Source organism: Diabrotica undecimpunctata, chromosome 1 (genome assembly GCF_040954645.1).
Source record: "Diabrotica undecimpunctata isolate CICGRU chromosome 1, icDiaUnde3, whole genome shotgun sequence".
NCBI lineage: Eukaryota > Metazoa > Arthropoda > Insecta > Coleoptera > Chrysomelidae > Diabrotica > Diabrotica undecimpunctata.
In genome coordinates, this window is record NC_092803.1 from 2155994 (window position 1) to 2177040 (window position 21047).

The following is a 21047-nucleotide window of genomic DNA, read 5'->3' on the forward strand; positions in this document are numbered from 1 at the left end:
GTACGGTTTTTCTGCAGTGTGTGTTGCTGTATGCCGTTTCAAATGACATGCATAATTAAACTGCTTATAACAAATTTCGCACTTGTAAGGTTTTTCTCCAGTGTGCGCTGCTGTATGTTGTTTTAAATAATTTGCGTTACTAAACTCCTTATAACAAATTTCACACTTGTAAAGTTTATATCCAGTATGAATTCTCAAATGGATTTGTAAGTAAAATTTCCGAGAAAACTGCTTAAAACAAATTTCACACTTATATGGTTTTTCTCCAGTATGCTTTCTTACATGATGTGTTAAATGACCTAGTTGGGAAAATTGCCTAAAACAAATTTCACACTTGTGAGGTTTTTCTCCAGTGTGTATTCTCATATGACATTTCAAAATACTACGACGAGAAAACTGCTTGAAACAAATTTCACAGTTGTATGGTTTTTCTCCAGTGTGAACTTTTGTATGGTCATTCAAAGTACTTTTCTGAGTAAACTGCTTAAAACAAATTTCACACCGGTAAGACTTTTCTCCAGTGTGAACAGGCATGTGATCATTTAAATTACTTTTTTGAGTAAACCGCTTGAAACAAATTTCACATTTGTATGGTTTTTGTCCAGTGTGCAATCTCATATGTTGTTTCAAACCCATTGCTCTAGTGAACTGCTTTAAACAAATTTTACACTTATAAGGTTTTTCTTCAGAGTGAATTTTCATATGTTCATTAAAATCCTTTTTTATTGCAAATTGCTTAACACATATTTCACATGTTAATGTCTTTTCTTCAGCAGGTGGACTTGTATGTGGTTTTTTATCATTTGAATAAACAGTTTTTATAACTTCAAATGTGTCCTCCTCTTGTGTAAACCCTGAAATAAAAACCGAAACATGAATTTTCTATCTTAAGCAATTATCGCTTATTAAAATTGCATGCTCAATATTTATTTTATCAATCTCTAGAGTTGTCCTACTCTATATAAAGAACATCAAGCGGTACTATATACGTACGCTATAATAAATACTCAAAATCAAGTATCTTTTCAAAAAATCAATCTTTTACTTTTGTGCTAATTTTTCTGAGGAGTTTGAGAGTGAACACGGAGATGCAGCCATTTATTTAAGAGAGAATATGAATGACAGAGAAAAAAGTGGTACAGTAGGCGGTACTGTTGACTAGTACGAAGCTTCGTGAACGTGAACATGAGGAAAGTCAGTAATTGATGTTGACCATAATCTAGATTTGTTTCAATATTTTATATGTAGTTTCAATAGTTATCTACCACTCATAAAAACATAGTTTAGTTTTTATTTTTTTATATAGGTATATAGTTGTGGCAAGCTTTTAAAAATTTTTTTAACCAATATAGAATTCGCAGTTTACTGTTTTTTTGATCGATGAATATGTTATTTAACACATTTAGAACTCCAATACCTAAGGTTTTTTTTAATACTAATATCTTACAATAAAATGAAAAATATATTATACAAGCATCTGTGAGATGAGGCCTTTCTATATGTGTTCCAAAATGTGAGCTTTTAATGTTAAGCACCATAAAAGCTATGTTCACTTTGCAATATGTTGTAGGAGGTCCCATTCCCACATTTATATAATCATTCGTTAATTACTAAAGGAAACTGAATCTATTGATACATGTTTACAAGTTTGGGACAATGATGAGTTTAATGCAATGAACATAACCGCATGATGTCAGTGTTGCCATATCGTCAGTTATTTCATACTCTCATATTACATAAATAAAATGCATCAAAATGATATGAAAATTAATAGTTTTTAATGAAATTAATTAATTTAAAAAATGAATGTGCACATATAATAAAATGATATAAAAAATTAGTAGTATAAATTAAATCTAAAAAAATTAAGATAAACTAAAGAGTACACTACATTAAACTCAATTTTAAGTTTATTTTCCAATGTGAACTGTCGAGTGTGTATTTAAAGATTTTTTATAAGAAAACTGCACCAAACAAATTTCACACTTGTATGGTTTCTCTCCAGTGTGTACTCCCAAATGTGCTTTCAAATTACTTTTCTGAGAAAACTGATTAAAACAAATTTCACATTTGTATGGTTTTTGTCCAGTGTGCGTTGCTGTGTGCCGTTTCAAATTACATTCATAAGCAAACTGCTTATAACAAATTTCGCACTTGTAAGGTTTTTCTCCAGTGTGCGCTGCTGTATGTTGTTTGAAATAGTTTGCGTTACTAAACACCTTATAACAAATTTCACACTTGTAAATTTTATATCCTGTATGAATTCTCAAATGGATTTTTAAGTCATATTTTCGGGAAAACTGCTTAAAACAAATTTCACACTTATATGGTTTTTCTCCAGTGTGTTTTCTTACATGATGTGTTAAATGACCTAGTTGGGAAAATTGCTTAAAACAAATTTCACATTTGTGAGGTTTTTCTCCAGTGTGTATTCTCATATGACATTTCAAAATACTACGACGAGAAAAAAGCTTAAAACAAATTTCACACTTGTGTGTTTTTTCTCCAGTGTGAACTTTTGTATGTTCATTCAAAGTACTTTTCTGAGTAAACTGCTTAAAACAAATTTCACACCGGTAAGACTTTTCTCCAGTGTGAACAGGCATGTGATCATTTAAATTACTTTTTTGAGTAAACCGTTTGAAACAAATTTCACATTTGTATGGTTTTTGTCCAGTGTGCAATCTCATATGTTGTTTCAAACCCATTGCTCTAGTGAACTGCTTTAAACAAATTTTACACTTATTAGGTTTTTCTTCAGTGTGAATTTTCATATGTTCATTAAAATCCTTTTTTATAGCAAATTGCTTAACACAAATTTCACATGTTAATGTATAATCTTTAGCAAATCGACTTGTATGCGGTTTTTTATCATTTGAATAAACAGTTTTTATAATTTCCAATGTGTCCTCCTCTTGTGTAAACCCTAAAATAAAAACCGAAACATAAATTTTCTATCTTAAGCAATTATCGCTTATTAACATTGCATGCTCAATATTTATTTTATCAATCTCTAGAGTTGTCCTACTCTATATAAAGAACATCAAGCGGTACTATATACGTACGCTATATAGTCCGGTAAAATAAGGATGCAACCTCGGAATGAAAGATAATAAGCTGAAAATTTGCATACGTCTTTATTTTGATGGTATAAAACTTACCTTAAAAGTCTCATATAATCACGTGTCCGCGACTTAAGATATTTAAGGTCAAAGGTTACGAAAATGAGTTTTCTACAAATATCTCGTTTCCCTTACACTTTATGACACTTAAGGTGGCAAGAAAAATTGTAGAATGGAAAATTCTCTTCAATGTTTGTCTGAAGTAGTTTTATGTACCTTCAACCCTTCTTAAGATAGAGCGGAAAGAGTAAGGGACCGCTTACCTGTGTATACGGTAACGCGAAGTCAGCCAGTAAGATTCAATAACTAATAAGTTATATAGTTAATTATTCACTTAAAATACTATTATTATCATTAAATTTTTATTATTTAATAAACTATATTTATAGATAATTTATTAAAATCCTTTGTAAAAGGTATATATTTAAAAACCCCAAACGGGCTGTGTTAGACAGAACGTTTTCGGAATACATCATTCCGAAAACGTTCTGTCTAACACAGCCCGTTTGGGTTTTTAAATATATACCTTTTACAAAGGATTTTAATAAATTTTTTATTATATGGTATACAGCCAAATACAGGAACGTAGATTCCTTGTGGATATTTATAGATATTAATTATAAAATATATATTTTTTATATAATATTTATTTTATTTTTAACAAACATACAATATTAAATGAAATATTTCAAATGAACTTTAATGATATTTTTAACAGCTGTATATACGATAAATTAAGATCAAGTGCAAAATTCAACAATAATCATTTTTATATTTAATTAAATACTGAAAAAATCATATTTATTATTTTTTTAAATTATATATTTATTTATTAATCCAATAATCGATTTATTAAAGTTACAAATATAATATATATTCTTTTATTATGTATGGTTAATATTTTTGTATTAATTTTCTTCTTCATCGTCTTCTTCCTCTGACTGCTCAATATCGGATTCATCATCATCATTCTCGTTTATTAAAGTATTGCAATCCTGATTTCCTGTATCCGCAATTAGAACCACAACCTTTCTTGCAATTGCAAAATATTGTATTCAGCAGTACTTCTGGTGCTGGCGGTAATAATGTTGTTATTGGTTCCAGAAATTCATTTTGCATTACCCAGCCGAATTCTTGGGGTTCTAAATCATTTCCCAACCAAATTTGGGTCTGATAAGAGACACGAATGATATGCTGACGAGCTGCTGCACTTGAAGGTGGAAGACTTGATAACTGCACTGGTTTGTTGAGTCTTGTTGATTTGATGAACTGGGTGTATCGAAAAGAGTCTATATCGTCTTCTGATGTTGGAGCATTATACGCTGCTAAGAAAATACGTACTCCATTTTCAAATAATTCTTGTATTAACTTGTTACAAATATATTAACTTGTTACAAATAAAACACAAATCAGCCATTGCAATTAAAAATATTCACTCAAAATTATACGTCTGTCGATGCTAAGATGTCGTTTTCAACTGAACGATAAAATAAATTTTTTTCTGTAAAGAAATACTAACGCAGAGAAATAGCTCTACCCTACCATTCCCATCATCAAGTGAAATATCCCTCCACCGCTATTGTGCGTATATACATAGAAGTCCCAAACTCATTCGCCACGGTGTGTAGAAAGTCATATTAAAAAAAAACCGGTTAGTTCATATATAACAAAGGAGCATCTGCTACAGCTTCGCAGAAACAGCAACCGTCGTACAAGAGATTTGTATTTCGAGATATAATATTCGTAGTAACATGGACGAAAAGTATTTTATTTAATATTGTATGTTTGTTAAAAATAAAATAAATATTATATAAAAATATATATTTTATAATTAATATCTATAAATATAGTTTATTAAATAATAAATAATAAAAAGTTAATGATAATAATAGTATTTTAAGTGAATAATTAACTATATAACTTATTATTTATTGCATCCTACTGGCTGACTTCGCGTTACCGTATACACAGGTAAGCGGTCCCCACTCTTTGCGCTCTATCTTAAGAAGGGTTGAAGGTACATAAAAGTACTTGAGACAAAAATTGAAGAGAATTTTCCATTCTACAATTTTTCTTACTACCTTAAATGTCATAAAGTGTAAGGGAAACGAGATATTTGCAGAAAACTCATTTTCGTGACCTTTGACCTTAAATATCTTCAAGTCGCGGACACGTGATTATATGAGACTTTTGAGGTAAGTTTTATACCATCAAAACAAAGACGTATGCAAATTTTCATCTTATAATCTTTCATTCCGAGGTTTGCCCCCTTTTTTGCCTTATTTTACTGGATTAATAATAAATACTCAAAATCAAGTATCTTTTCAAAAAATCAATCTTTTACTTTTGTGGTAATTTTTGTAGGGAGTTTGAGAGTGAACACGGAGATGCAGCCATTTATTTAAGAGAGAATATGAATGACAGAAAAAAGTGGTACAGTAGACGGTACTGTTGACTAGCACGAAGCTTCGTGAACGTGAACATGAGGAAAGTCAGTAATTGATGTCGACCATAATCTAGATTTGTTTCAATATTTTATATGTAGTTTCAATAGTTATCTACCACTCATAAAAACATAGTTTAGTTTTTATTTTTTTGTATATATAGTTTTGACAAGCTTTTAAAATTTTTTTTAACCAATATAGAATTCGCAGTTTACTGTTTTTTTGATCAATGAATATGTTATTTAACACACTTAGAACTCCAATACCTAAGGTTTTTTTAATACTAATGTCTTACAATAAAATGAAAAATATATTATACAAGCATCTGTGAGATGAGGCCTTTCTATTTGTGTTCCAAAATGTGAGCTTTTAATGTTAAGCACCATAAAAGCTATGTTCACTTTGCAATATGTTGTAGGAGGTCCCATTCCCACATTTATATAATCATTCGTTAATTACTAAAGGAAACTGAATCTATTGATACATGTTTACAAGTTTGGGACAATGATGAGTTTAATGCAATGAACATAACCGCATGATGTCAGTGTTGCCATATCGTCAGTTATTTCATACTCTCATATTACATAATTAAAATGCATCAAAATGATATGAAAATTAATAGTTTTTAATAAAATTAATTAATTTAAAAAATGAATGTGCACATATAATAAAATGATATAAAAAATTAGTAGTATAAATTAAATCTAAAAAAACTAAGATAAACTAAAGAGTACACTACATTAAACTCAATTTTAAGTTTATTTTCCAATGTGAACTGTCGAGTGTTTATTTAAAGATTTTTTATAAGAAAACTGCACCGAACAAATTTCACACTTGTATGGTTTCTCTCCAGTGTGTACTCCCAAGTGTGTTTTCAAATTACTTTTCTGAGAAAACTGATTAAAACAAATTTCACATTTGTATGGTTTTTCTCCAGTGTGTATTCTCATATGACATTTCAAAATACTACGACGAGAAAAAAGCTTGAAACAAATTTCACACTTGTGTGTTTTTTCTCCAGTGTGAACTTTTGTATGGTCATTCAAAGTACTTTTCTGAGTAAACTGCTTAAAACAAATTTCACACCGGTAAGACTTTTCTCCAGTGTGAACAGGCATGTGATCATTTAAATTACTTTTTTGAGTAAACCGCTTGAAACAAATTTCACATTTGTATGGTTTTTTTCCAGTGTGCAATCTCATATGTTGTTTCAAACCCATTGCTCTAGTGAACTGCTTTAAACAAATTTTACACTTGTATGGTTTTTCTCCAGTGTGTAATCCCAAATGTGCTTTCAAATTACTTTTCTTAGAAAACTGATTCAAACAAATTTCACACTTGTACGGTTTTTCTGCAGTGTGCGATGCTGTATGCCGTTTCAAATGACATGCATAACCAAACTGCTTATGACAAATTTCGCACTTGTAAAGTTTTTCTCGAGTATGCGTTGCTACATGTTGTTTCAAAAATTGAGCCACACCAAACTCCTTATAGCAAATTTCACACTTGTAAGGTTTATCTTCAGTATGAATTTCCAAATGGATTTTAAAGTCGAATTTCCGGGAAAACTGCTTAAAACAAATTTCACACTTATATGGTTTTTCTCCAGTGTGCAATCGCATATGTAGTGTCAAAGCACTAGTGTGAGAAAACTGATTCAAACAAATTTCACACTTGTAAGGTTTTTCTCCAGTATGCAATCTCATATGTCGTTTCATATCACTTTGCCAAGAAAACTCCTTAACACAAATCTCACACTTGTAAGGTTTTTCCCCAGTGTGAACAGGCATGTGATAATTTAAATTACATTTTTGAGTAAACTGTTTGAAACAAATTTCACATTTGTATGGTTTTTGTCCAGTGTGCAATTTCATATGTTGTTTCAAACCCATTGCTCTAGTGAACTGCTTTAAACAAATTTTACACTTATAAGGTTTTTCTTCAGAGTGAATTTTCATATGTTCATTAAAATCCTTTTTTATTGCAAATTGCTTAACACATATTTCACATGTTAATGTCTTTTCTTCAGCAGGTGGACTTGTATGTGGTTTTTTATCATTTGAATAAACAGTTTTTATAACTTCAAATGTGTCTTCCTCTTGTGTATACCCTAAAATAAAAACCGAGATATAAATTTTCTATCTTAAGCAATTAACGTTTATTAACATTGCATACTCAATATTTATTTTATCAATCTCTAGGGTTGTCCTACTCTATATAAAGAACATTAAGCGGTTAATACAACACGTACTATATAATACATACTCAAAATTAAGAGTTTGAGAGTGAAACGGAGATGCAGCCATTTATTTAAGAGAGAATGTGAATGACATAGAAAAAAGTGGTACAGTAGACGGTACTGTTGACTAGCACCAAGCTTCATTCTATGTTTTCTGTATTTTTTAAATTTAAATATGTTTAAAATTGAATAAAGTAATTGTATTATTAATTATTTTTAAAGGTTTTAATAAAATTGAAAAAGTTTACATGTTGTATATCGGTCAATCCTCGTCACGTAAATGGACTCTTCCAATTGTTTACTGTGACTACTATTTCGTAAAAAGCCATATTTAATATGTGCTGATTTAAAAATCTCTTTCAAAGTATAAATATGAAAGTTCAATTTAAAATGTTTTACTAACAACTCTTTTTGTCACACTTTAATACAATTTTTGGACTGATAATTATTGTATAATCCGACATTATATTTATATGAAATTATTTTAAAATGAGGAGTGTATAGAATACAAATTAAAGCCCGATTTCACAATGACAACCTAAACTAATATTCACAATCAAATATACCCTACTGATATTTGCAGTTTTCCAGTAGCAAAAAATATTAATGATAAAAATACCTCTTGGACTGGTATAACAGCTTCTCCCCTAAAAATACGTATATCTTAGTATATTCTTTATATACATTAGAACATTATTGTTGGTTGGTTTGACTTTTTAATGATTTTTTATCTACCAATGTTAATGTGATGACAAATTTTATTATCTCTTAATGATATTACTTACCTCTTTTTTACGAAGTTTTATTAAAGTTTCGATCTGTTCAAATAAAGAGATAACTGTATCTTTTGCCAAAGGAAACATTCCAAAATAATATAAATCATCATATTATTCTAAACAATCCATTATTTCCATGTAATCTGTTGAATGGCGTACATATGTATACAGTGAAAGCCAAATAAAACTGCGTTCACGTCATCATTGTGAACATTTGCAGCGTTGTCAGATGGTTCTTTAAGTATGAAAATTAACAGAAAAGAACTGGAGTAAACAAAAAAGGTGAAGGTAGCAAATTTCACACTATATTAAATGCAAGTTGAAAATGAGTGTTTTTTTCATTTGTTTTTTGTTAATTACATTCATGAATAGATTTCACAAAGTAAGGAATTCCACAATAAAAGTGGTAAGGTTATTACTGAGTACACCAAAAAATAAATATAATCAAAATAAAACCACAAGCAATAAAATAAAATATTTTTTAATAATGAACGTATTTTCAAAGACAAAACATGACATTAAAAAAAACAACATCAACGAACTAAACATCTGAATCTGATTTCACATTAGTGTCACTTTCTCCACTATTAACATTTATAACTATTGGGACTAATTTCTTGACGATCAAATATTCTTTCTCTCTCATACCATTTAAATATTTCTCTTTCAGTATGATTGGTAGTTTTTCCACATATCAGAAGTAATCATGTAAAGTGCCTCATGCCACATGTTTAGGCAGTTGTTAGCGCTGTTACCATCTCTACCAATGTGCCAATTGTAATAATCTTTTGCTATGCCCCAAATTAATTCAATAGGGTTAAATATACAATGGTAAGAAGGAGGAAGACGTACAACTTTGTGTCCATACCGTTCTGCCATATCGTCCACTATATACTTGGTTTGTGTTTTTTTCTAAAAAAATGTTTAAAATAAATGGCATTTATATATAAAATTATATCTCTATATTTACTGAAAAACGATGCGCAACAGTTCTGTTTTGAACATCATATGGGAATGGGGAATGTTTTTTTCTGTCAACCACTCCTCAATAGCACTTTTTGACCATCCTGTATTCGGAGTTTTATGCAATAACATACTATGATAAGGTGCATTATCAAGTACAATTAGAGAAGGATTCTCTAAGTTTTGCAGCAACTGATATTCAAACCATTTCAAGAAATTTGAATGGTTCATATTCCCACGATAATCACTAAGTTGAGTTTTTGAACGAAATATTGCTTCAGCACCCTTTATAAATCCGGTTTTATTTACTGCATGGAGTATAACAACTTATGTTAATACAACAATCCTTTTGCCATCCGTTTTAGTGGTTTTAACACTCTTTATATTTTCATTTTGCCAAGAACGACCAATGATTATCTCATTTTGAAATATCCAAGTTTCATCGAGAAACACGAATTGGTATATACCTTCATCGTTCGCTTCTTTATAAGTTCTCAAGAATTGTACTCGTTTACAAACAACATTAGGTAATTCCATAAGTCCTCGTCGTGGATTATCTTTAATCCACCCAAACCCAAGTTCTTTGAGCAATATTTTTAAAGAATTGGTACTACCATTAAATAATTCTTTGTTTCAGTCGGGACCACAATCATTGAACCCTTACGTGCTGTTCTAAAAGCATACAGAAATAAAATTATGTTAAATGTATATTTGTTATAATCATATTTATTTCTCTGGTACATATTGTAAATGGTATTACGAATATATATATATATATATATATATATATATATATATATATATATATATATATATATATATATATATATATATATATGGTGTTCTTGAACTCCTAAGTGGAGCATAGAGCTTCAGTGAAAACGCGCCATCGGGTTCTATTTTGCAATAAGGCCTTCACCTCATTCCAAGACTTTCCTTGGCCTCTTATCTCGTCTATGATGGATCTTCTCCAAGTTTGTACTGGGCGACCTTTTTTTCTTTTCCCTTGGGGATTCCACTCTAGGGCAGTCTTTGCGATACTGCAACTATTTCTTCGGAGTGCGTGACCGATCCAACCCCACTTTCTGGACTTAATTTCATTTTGTACCCTCTTTTGTTCGGTCAGGTGTAGCAGATCGTCGTTTCTGATGGTGTTAGGCCAGAATATACGAACAATTCTTCGTAGACATTTGTTAACAAAGACCTGCAGTTTGTCTGTGAGGGTGTTTGTCACTTTCCAGGTTTCACATCCGTAGAGTAGAACAGACATGACATTTGATCGGAATATTCGGATCTTTGTCCTTGTAGTATACTCGCCAGATCTCCAAACAGGGTTGAGCGTGATGAAAGCTTGTTGGGCTTTTCGTATCCTTATACGAATATCGTCTTCTGTACCTCCGTTTTCTGTTATGACACTTCCAAGATACGTAAAGTTTTCCACTTAAAGTTAAAGTGTATTGAGAGATATACTTTTCATTTTCTACTTATCATTTAATTTCTTTATTTTTTTAGTTACTTTTCATAAGAAATGAAATCGGGCTTTGTTTAGAATAAGAATTTTAAAAAATATGCAGAATTCAATATTTTGCAAAGAGTTTATCACGGATTTTTTAAATAAAATTTAACTATTATTCATGGGAGAATAGTCAAATGGAAAGGGTATATTTAGTGCAGAAACAAATATTAAGAATAATTTTTAATTTAATAGAATCTTGTAGAGGCCAGGAACTGCGTGAAACAACTCCCACCGAGCGTCATTCTCTACCTGACGAACATAGTCAATGTCACTCTTTAGACTCTGCTACTTTCCATCTCCATGGAAAGTAGCCAATACAATTATGCTCTTAAAAAAAGGGCAAAATCCGCACCAATCTACACTCTTATAGGCCGATTTCATTTCTAAACGTTCTAGCTAAAGTCTTCGAGGGGATCCTCTAGGAGAAACTCGTTGACTTTACCACCGAACACAATATCATTCCATCATTTCAATTCGGCTTTAGACAAGGTCACTCCACCAAAACGGCATTGGCAGAGATCGTCACACACCTCAAACAAAGTCGAAACGACGGTAAAGTCTCTTTAGGCATCTTCCTCGATGTTTCCTCGAAAGGCCTTCCACCAAGTCTGGCATGCTGGACTGGTCAGGAAACTGTTTAACATCGGCCTGCGCCTCTCATTCGTTAGACTTAACCATTCATGCCTCTCAACGTCTAATCACAGTGAAAATGCGAGGCCACTTCTCTTGACTCTTATTCCTACAGCAGGAGTACCACAAGGTTCAGTGTTGGCTCCTAATTATACACAATTTACAATAGTGACTTTCCCAACCCACAATATACCAATACAACCACTTTGCTCTACGCAGATGATACAGCTCTCGTAACAACATCACGAGATGTAGATTCAGTACTTAGGTTTGCTCTTGTCTGTAACAAGACTAGGAGCAGACACGGTCTACTCAATGCTCTTGGTGGAAAGTTCGAAAGAACACACCCATGTACACGTATACATGCCGGTCATCGAGTATAGATTCAACATCTACATGGCGAAGCCGGACATCTCACACAAAAACTGCTAGTCCTGGAAAGGGGAATCCTGCGTAGAGTGAACAACTACCCCTCCGCCTTCATTCATCACCTGTCGAATATCCAGCCCATCAATGAGAGGCTCTCCTCTCTGAGCAGGAGTTACACAATCAAAACCATCCGAGGCCAACACGTCAGAGCCCAAAACATACTGAAAACTACCTGATCATCCATCGGCAATGTCATCATCATTATCAACTGGCCTCTAACGTCCACTGCTGAACATAGGCCTCTCGCATGCTTTTCCACTTAGTCCGATTTTGCGCCATCTGAATCCAATTTTGTAGCCACTCTTTTTATATCATCTGTCCATCTCATTGGGTGTCGACCTCTATTTCTGTTAGCTGTATTCGGGGTCTCCATTCCAAAATTCTTTTTGTCCACCGGTCATCAACTGATCTTACTACATGACCTGCCTAGTTCCATTTTAGTGTTGTTATCCTTTCAATAACGTCTGCTACTCCTGATCTTTTGCATATAGTACCATTGGGTATTCTATCACGTAGAGAAATTCCTAACATTATTCTCTCCATTGCCCTTTCCGCAACTTGTAGTTTACTCGCTGTTGTTCTTGTGAGTGTTAGGGTTTCTGCGCCGTAGGTCATCACTGGCAAAATACACTGATTAAACACTTTTCTTTTTAGACACATTGAAATCTTAGACCTAAAAATATCCTTAATCTTTCCAAATGCAGCCCACGCGAGGTTTATTCTTCTTTTCAGCTCGATTGTTTGGTTGTCTTGACTTATTCTGATCTCATGGACCAAGTATTTATAGGAGTCAACTGGTTCAATATCTTTGTCTTCTACTGAGATGTTTTTGTTGTGGACTAAATTTGTCATAAATTGTGTTTTTGAAAAATTTATTTTAAGAGCAACTCTTTTTGTGACAGTATGGAGTTCTTGGATCATTATCTGTGCCTGATCAAAGCTGTCTGCAATAAGAACGATATCATCTGCAAATTTAAGGTTATTTAAAAATTTTCCATCTACATTGATGCCCTTTTCGTTCCAATCTATTGTTTTACAAGCGTATTCTAGCAAGAGTCCAAAATATACTGAAAACTACCTGCTCATCCATCGGCAATGTGATCATCATCAATTAGCCTCTAACGTCCACTGCTGAACATAGGCCTCTCGCATGCTTTTCCACTTAGTCCGATTTTGCGCCATCTGAATCCAATTTATAGTCACTCTTATTATGTCATCTGTCCATCTCGTTGGTTGTCGACCTCTATTTCTGTTAGCTTGTATTCGGGGTCTCCATTCCAAATTCTATTCCATTCCATATCGCATGCTCTTTCGCGATTTATTAAAAGGACATGGTAACGCTGCCAAACTAACTTCACCGGAACGTTCTATATACTTTACCGCTAATGCAATATGGGGCCCAAGTCCAAATGGTGTACAATATGGAATCCTAAAGTAGACATTAAACTACATGATTTTATCATATGACAATATCATATGAGATTTGTTATGATTCCTCGTTTCTATTATGTTTTAAAAAATCGTGTTTACACTGCATGATAAGTTATGACTTATGGTATGAGTGACAATGAGTGAGGTTTTATTGATTTTTCTTTTTGTTTATGGTCGTAGAGATATTAGACACAGTATAGGTATCAACTATTAGATTTTGAAACCATTATAATGGAAAATAAATCTTTGATTGCATTGGCTTCCCGACTTTTAATAATAATACGCCGGCAAAAACTGCGTACAGCATACAGCAGTAAGACGAAAAAGATCAGACGCCTTTGGTCTAGCAGGTGGCTCTTACAAAGAAATCGTGGACAGGGTATATCAAATTTATTGTTGATATTATACCAAATTAAAAATAATAAAGAAACTAACTAAAATTATGACTAAGAAGACTATAAAACACTAAACTAAGAATAAAATAAGCTAAATACATAATATTAGAAAAATACGACACAAAAGCATACATTAGATAATAGGTTCAATATCAATGCAACAAAAAAAAATAAATAAATAAATAATGTTGTCTCTGGGTAAGGGAATGTTACTGAATTGACATAAGAATAAGGCACGATATTTAAGTATGTTGGTGTTACCCATATTATTACTGAAAATCGTATGATTTTATCATGAGGAATAGGCACCGTCCTATTCTCCTGTGACAAGCTATGACGAACCCAGTGTTGCCAGAAGTACGATAATTATCGTATTTGTACGATAATTAAAGTTACTGTACGATGTACGATCAATATTGATAAATGTACGATAATTTCTTTAAAGTTTTTGTCGCTTTCTCGACAAAGCAATAAAACTGTTTTATTTATTTTTAGAGTGGGTTTTGCCGAAATTTGTTGATATGAACAAATATTCTCAGAGCGAGAAAGTCGTTATAATGAAATTGCATACGCAAATGGTCAATACCTATAAAGATTTATTAATGGCGTACATGGATCCTCAATATGTAAGGCAAACAGATATAGACAAAATTGATCCAGCAAATAAAGCAAAATTTAATTCTCCTAATAATATCTATCTCGGAATTGGCGTTCTTAGAAATATTAATAATTTAGAAAATGATATTAAGCAAGATTTTTATGAGAGATGCAGACGCTTTTTAATTAATTCTTGTTTAAAAATTAAAAAGAGGTATGACTTTGCAGATCCTATTCTTAGCGAACTAAGTTTGTTAGAAAAATGCAGTATTAAACACGTTAATACACTTTTTCCATTGATGGAATTATTACCACGTATTTGTGATCCACAACAAGACGTTGATAAAATGCAGAAAATCGATGATCAGTGGAGAACTCTACAACATTTAGAAGAACTAGCACTTGAAGAGGATCTTGATTTATTTTATTGCAAGCTAGGTCAGATCACAAATTTTGAGGGTAATTATTTGTTTAAAGACTTAAGTGAATTTGCATTGTGTGTGTTATCATTGCCTCACTCTAGTGCAAGCTGCGAACGAATTTTTTCCAAAGTTAATTTAATAAAAACTAAAGTCAGAAATAAAATCATTACCCAAACATTAAATGGAATTAAGCACTCATCTCAGCGTATTAATTTGGATAATGGATGTGTAAGTTTTAAACCTACAGATGAAATGATAAAATCCATGACATCCTTTAAAATGTATGGACAAAAACAATTGGAAGATCAAGATCAGGAAGAACTACAAGAAGAAGAAATTATTTTTGAAACTTTAGCTGAACAAGAATAAGTTGTTATTTTTTTTTGTTTTGTATTATGTTTATCAATAACATAATTTTATTAATTAATTTAATTACACTAACCCTAGCCTTAACCCTTTAGACTAACCAGCCTTTGTCAGTCGGTGTACCATAAAATAATTTAAAAAACGATAATTTCGACAGCATTGTACAATATTTTCGTTTTGATCATCTGGCAACACTGGACGAACCGCATGACAGTGCTTATGACAAATCACACAGTGTAAACATGTAAATTTCACTTCATGACCAAATCATATGACAAATCACATGATAAATCATGTAGTGTAAAGTGTGTATAATGCATTCATTCATCACTATCATAGCTGAAGTAGGAGAGGCTAATTGCCACCTTACATTCCATCTTCTCATTGGACCACTGGATGACATTTTTGACACCAATTAGTGAGGTTAGGTAATCAGTATGTTCCATCTTTTCATTCGACGATTTTGTCAAAGAATATAGACGCAAAGAATATAAGCATCTATATTCTTTGATTTTGTCACGTGACCTATTGAAGTTATGTTTAAATTGTTTACAGATTGTTTAGGAAAAATATATGAAAAATGATTGTATTTCTTTGAGTTATAGAAAAAGCAGGTCGCCGGTTAGATACTGCATGATGACAAAACAATAAATTAATTTGAGACATACAGGCGTGTATAATAGGTATAAAACATACAGATCAATAAAAGTACCAAATTAAAAATGTTAATTTCAAAAACTTGGTTTAATTCAATAAGGAAAAATATCACTAGCATTTACATTGTGTTACATTAACCGGGCTGAAGTGTTGAATAAATATTGGTCTGATGAGCTGTGTATTGATAGTCCTCATAGGTTGAATGACTTATGAGTTTTGAGCTCATAACATTGTTAATTTTAGAGGATATAAGACAAGGTTCCCCACGTTGTTTAATAAGCAATCGCTTCTATCAAGCTGCATTGTCTCTATTTTTTTAAATAATTAAAGAGAGAAGCTGTTGCTTATTTTTTTTTAGATGCATTTGATTGCCCAATACAAGGGATATCTTCATCAACAGCTACCCCAATTGGTAAGAGATTGTTTTATTAGAAAGCTGAGTTACTTTAAGTATATGTTTTTTTTAGATAAATGCTATTTCCCACTACAATCTATAATGAATCTCAAAAGTAGAGGGCAAGTTTTGTTGGAGAGTACCAACCAAAGTATGTACTACCAAAAATTATTTGTAGAAGGATAAAGACTGTTTATTTTGATTACAGTTTTGATCCAGTTGAACTGTGCTAGCCACTTAATATTGAAGTGGAGAAAACTGCAGAAGCGGGTACAAATATTTTATTCTAATGCACTATTTAAAATTTCTTTGACTTTCTCTAAAGACCTTTGACAATATTAACACAAAATTCTTATCTTACAGAAACAAGTTGACAAACTCTAGCAAAAACTAAAAAGAAGGTTTGTCTTCTCAATCATAAAGCAGGCAGAGGAAGTTTGGGGCAGGAGCCAATCTGAAATCGTAAAAGAAATAAAGGCAAGAAGTTGTGAAAGGCACTCAATAAGCGCAGAGTGAAATTGGAATATTTTAAAATATTACAATCTTTTGACAGATTTGGGAACTTTTGGGACAATTTGTAGCTATTTTGTGACAAGGCATCATTATCATCATCAGTGGCATCACATCTTTCTTCGGAACAATCCTCCATTCACCCCTATGTCTGCCAACTCTTCTCCATGTTCTAATTCCAATAGATTTTAAATCATCCTCTAGGTTGTCTTGATACCTAAATCTTGGTCTTCATGTGGCTCATTGTCACATCAGCCTTCTTCTGTTAAAAACCTTTCTGACTGTTGCATCTACCTCTTGCCTGATTAAATGGTCTATTCATGTAAGGCATGCTACCTTAACGAATTTTTTGTCAGGTTCCCCAAAGCTTCTATACAACTCAAAGTTTTAATATCTGTGTTACAAACCTTGTTCTTTGTAGTAGTATCTTTTCGGTTTATTTGTAGTTTATTTTAGGTGTAATTGTAGGTTTACTTTGTAGTATATTTTAGGTTCATTTTAATTTTTGAAATTGTATTTGATCTTAACTTACATGATATATGCTTATTATATTTTATTATAAACATTTTTATTTAACAATTTAATAACACAAAGTTTGTAGCAATAATATTTCTTTTTCTAAGGGTTTTGAAAACTTTTGAACCACTTTGTAATATATTTTAAATTTGTGTGGTTTTATGTTTTTTTTTTTTATTTAATAATATATGAATATATTGATTATAAAATGATATCTTAATTATGAAATATACTGATCAAAAACATTTTTATTTAAAAATTTTATAATACAAAATTTGCAGCAACATTTCTTTATATTCTCTTAGTTTTTTAAAAATTTTTGGGCAGGTTATAATATATTTTTATTTTATTGTGTCATTTTTGTAGTTAATTGTAACACACACGATTTATGTGTTTGTATTTAACAATATATAAACATTTTTATTTTAAAATGTTATAACACAGTTTGCAACAATATATCTTTGTATTCTCTAAGGGTTTTAAATACCTCCTTTTTCCCTCTCACAATCTACGCTGCTGTCGTAATAATCATTTCAGCATGTTTTTTTATTGTTCCTGTAAATATCAACTTTCTGTCTCAATGCGATAGAATAAGTAGTTTTCAAGTTATGTATTTGCCTTTAAAGGTACCTAATGTTTAAAATATGTAATCTTATTTTATTGCTAACATCCATTTCCCATGAGTCATAACTATGTCACTAATAAAGTTATACATTTAGTAGATTTAGGAACAATAAATCCACTTAAATTTTCAAAGTCACCTCCTTTCGTTTCAATACATTTTTGAACTATATCAGAAATTTCTTCTAACCTTCAGAAATATATATGTTCAGTTGATTTCTAATAAAATTTGCGGCATTCTCTCTTTCTTTTGTGCCATAATTCTTATAATACAAACATTAAGAATTAAAAAATACAACTTAGGAAATAGAGCGGGGCATCGCTGAACCAAAAGTAAACCAAAATAAAGTATCTTTTGAGTATTTATTTAAACACAAGGTTCGTTTCAAATTACGAACCACCAAGTGGCAGAATCTATTGATATTCGCGATTGAAACTGAATGTAGAGGGCAGGTCCATTGCAGTGTCATGACCGATATAAATGGTATAAACAAACATAACAGTCTAATGTTTACCATTGGTTTTGGATGTTTAGTTTGGTTTAAGACGAGTTATTTTTATTATTTAAAAATGGAAATTAGCCTAATGATATCGTTGAGTATTGTGGTGAAGCAAAGAGACCATTGGTTGAAGGGGAAGCAGTTTTCAAGTGATGAATTCTTAAATTTTAACTTTAATGGTTGGAACTGGCTTGTGTATTGGTGTATTTGTATATTTTTTTTTATAAATACTTTGTGTATATACCTGGGAACCCATAGTATAATGTTCTGTGTAATGTTTGTCTTATTAATATATGCATTATTTTATAAAATTATGCCTAATGTTTTTTATATGTTAATTTTTATTTTATACTATTTTTTGACATATGTAAGGACTTTATTGTATATTAACATAAATAAATAACTTGAACTTGACTTTATTTACTTTTATTTATAACTTTATTTATTTATTGACTTTATTGTAAGATAGTTCATTTGATTACATGAAATCAACCTTAACTTGAGATCACCTGTCAGAAAAGATCATAGCACATGATTTGTCTTTAAAAGATTCCATAATAAATCATGAGGAAAAAACCTCATGATACTATCCCAACATGGTAAGTATTTGTATTTCTGTTATTTAAGAAAATAAATTATGTATTCTCAATATGTTATTGACTAAATGATAGAGGTATTTTCTTTTTATTGATTTCCTTAAGTTTTCCAGTTTCTGCTATTTGTGTGATATTAGTTTGTATTCAAGTTAATTATTAGTTTTTTGTTAAACTTTACTAATTATTTTCCAATGTTATGCTTACTTTGAAAAATTTTATATATATTTTGTTTCAATGTAAATGGTATACCCGTTAATAAATAAATAAAAGTTTAGGAAAGAGAAATAGGGACATATCTTTCCCTATTTCGCAATAGGGGAGGAACAGAACAATATCGATTTGATTTAAAATACTTTAACGTGGTCATAATGCTGAAATTTACTAAAAAAATTTAATATTTCTATTCAAATCAACAGATGTCTGGTTTGTTTATACCACTTTTAAGTAGTTTAAATTTATTCCGCCAGAGGTCAGATACTTTGTTTTCAATCGCGAAATGGATTAAATTGGTTTTTTATGCAATTAACATAACCTATAGATATATTTGACATTAAATGTAAGCTTAATATACGTCAGTGTTGCCATATGGTCAATTATTTCATACTCTCATTGCTCTCACATCTAAAATTATGGACATGAGCACTTAAATAATTATATGAAATTAAAATTTAAAACAAACAAAAACGTGAAATATACATATATAATTAAAAGCATTACAAACAAACAAAAACGTGAAATATACATATATCATTAAAAGCATTACAATTATACCTATAAATATTATAAAATAAAATTATGCCTAAGGTAAAAATTAATAGTTACTACAGAATAATAGACACTACAGAATAACGTGAAGTTAAATGAAAATAAAAAAATTAGGTTAAACAAAAGAATACATTAAATTAAACTAAACTCAATATTGTTCTGTGACGCATAAGCGTCTATATTCTTTGGTACCACATTGTCTCCGGAGCTTCATTTTGGAGCGTATCCAAATGTTCCCTATGATACATTTAAAGTAAAAAATAATATTTTGTGAATGCTTTTTAATATGAATTCAAAAATTGTACCTTTTCATAACAAAACAATTTCGTCAAAGTATCTTTATATTTTAAAAACTCCTAGACTTTATACAAAAAAATATGGCAACACTGTGACGCCCAAACATATAACAAAGAATATAGACGTCTATATTCTTTGCATATAATTCTGACGTTATTTTCATTGCATGAAAACTCAATTTAACCGATATATTATCAAAGAATATAGACGCTTATAAGCGTATATATTCTTTGATATTATGTTAAATGTAAGGTTGAAGTCCTACAACTCAACCCTTTGTTGTTTACTTACCTTCTTGATTTTTTTGTCCTTCATATGACGTGAGTTTATGTTCTATTTGAGTCTTTATGGGGAAATCTTGTAAGTCTAAATATAATGCATCGTCAGCAGTTTCTGTCTTTGGTTCCTCTTTAATTTCAAATTTACAAATATCCAAGAGAACATCATCAACGGCGTTACAACATATTTCTGCTTTACACGCCCCATCACTAACTACTTGTTTTACTTCCATGTGTTTAAACTTTAGTTTTTTATTTAAATAATACAAAAGGTGAATCACTATAAATTAATTCTAGCTACGATCCAAAAACAAAGCAGCCACAGTATACCAGAACCCCAGAGTATATATACCCCAATCAGAGATATGTAAGACAGGGATATGACATACGGTGAAATAGATGGGATCGGTTCGCCATATTGGTGAGTATCTGACAGATTGTTGTTTGTGTCGAGTAGTTCTGTGCATAAAAATTTAATTTTAAAAATATTTTGAGCTTATTTTTGTACGGTTTTTACGTTTATTTAAAGTGAAACTATTATGACATCGTGTTCTTTTATTTTGTGTCCAAATAACACTCGTAA

General features: G+C 31.0%; 1 protein-coding gene across 2 annotated transcripts; it reads right to left on the reverse strand.

Annotated features, from left to right (window-relative positions):
• Positions 1–1319: 1319 nt before the first annotated feature.
• LOC140443664 (uncharacterized) lies at positions 1320–20835 on the reverse strand. Of its 2 annotated transcripts, none has more exons than XM_072535044.1 (2): positions 20478–20830; positions 1320–2926 (listed from the first exon to the last, which is right to left on the reverse strand). In XM_072535044.1, the coding sequence occupies exons 1-2, from the start codon at positions 20695–20697 to the stop codon at positions 1911–1913; spliced, it is 1236 nt and encodes a 411-aa protein (XP_072391145.1). In that variant the 5' UTR covers positions 20698–20830; the 3' UTR covers positions 1320–1910. The 2 variants fall into 2 exon arrangements, with proteins under 2 accessions (XP_072391145.1, XP_072391139.1); XM_072535038.1 differs by lacking the exon at positions 1320–2926 and adding an exon at positions 6189–7676 and having other exon boundaries at positions 20478–20835.
• Between the last annotated feature and the right edge of the window lie 212 nt (positions 20836–21047).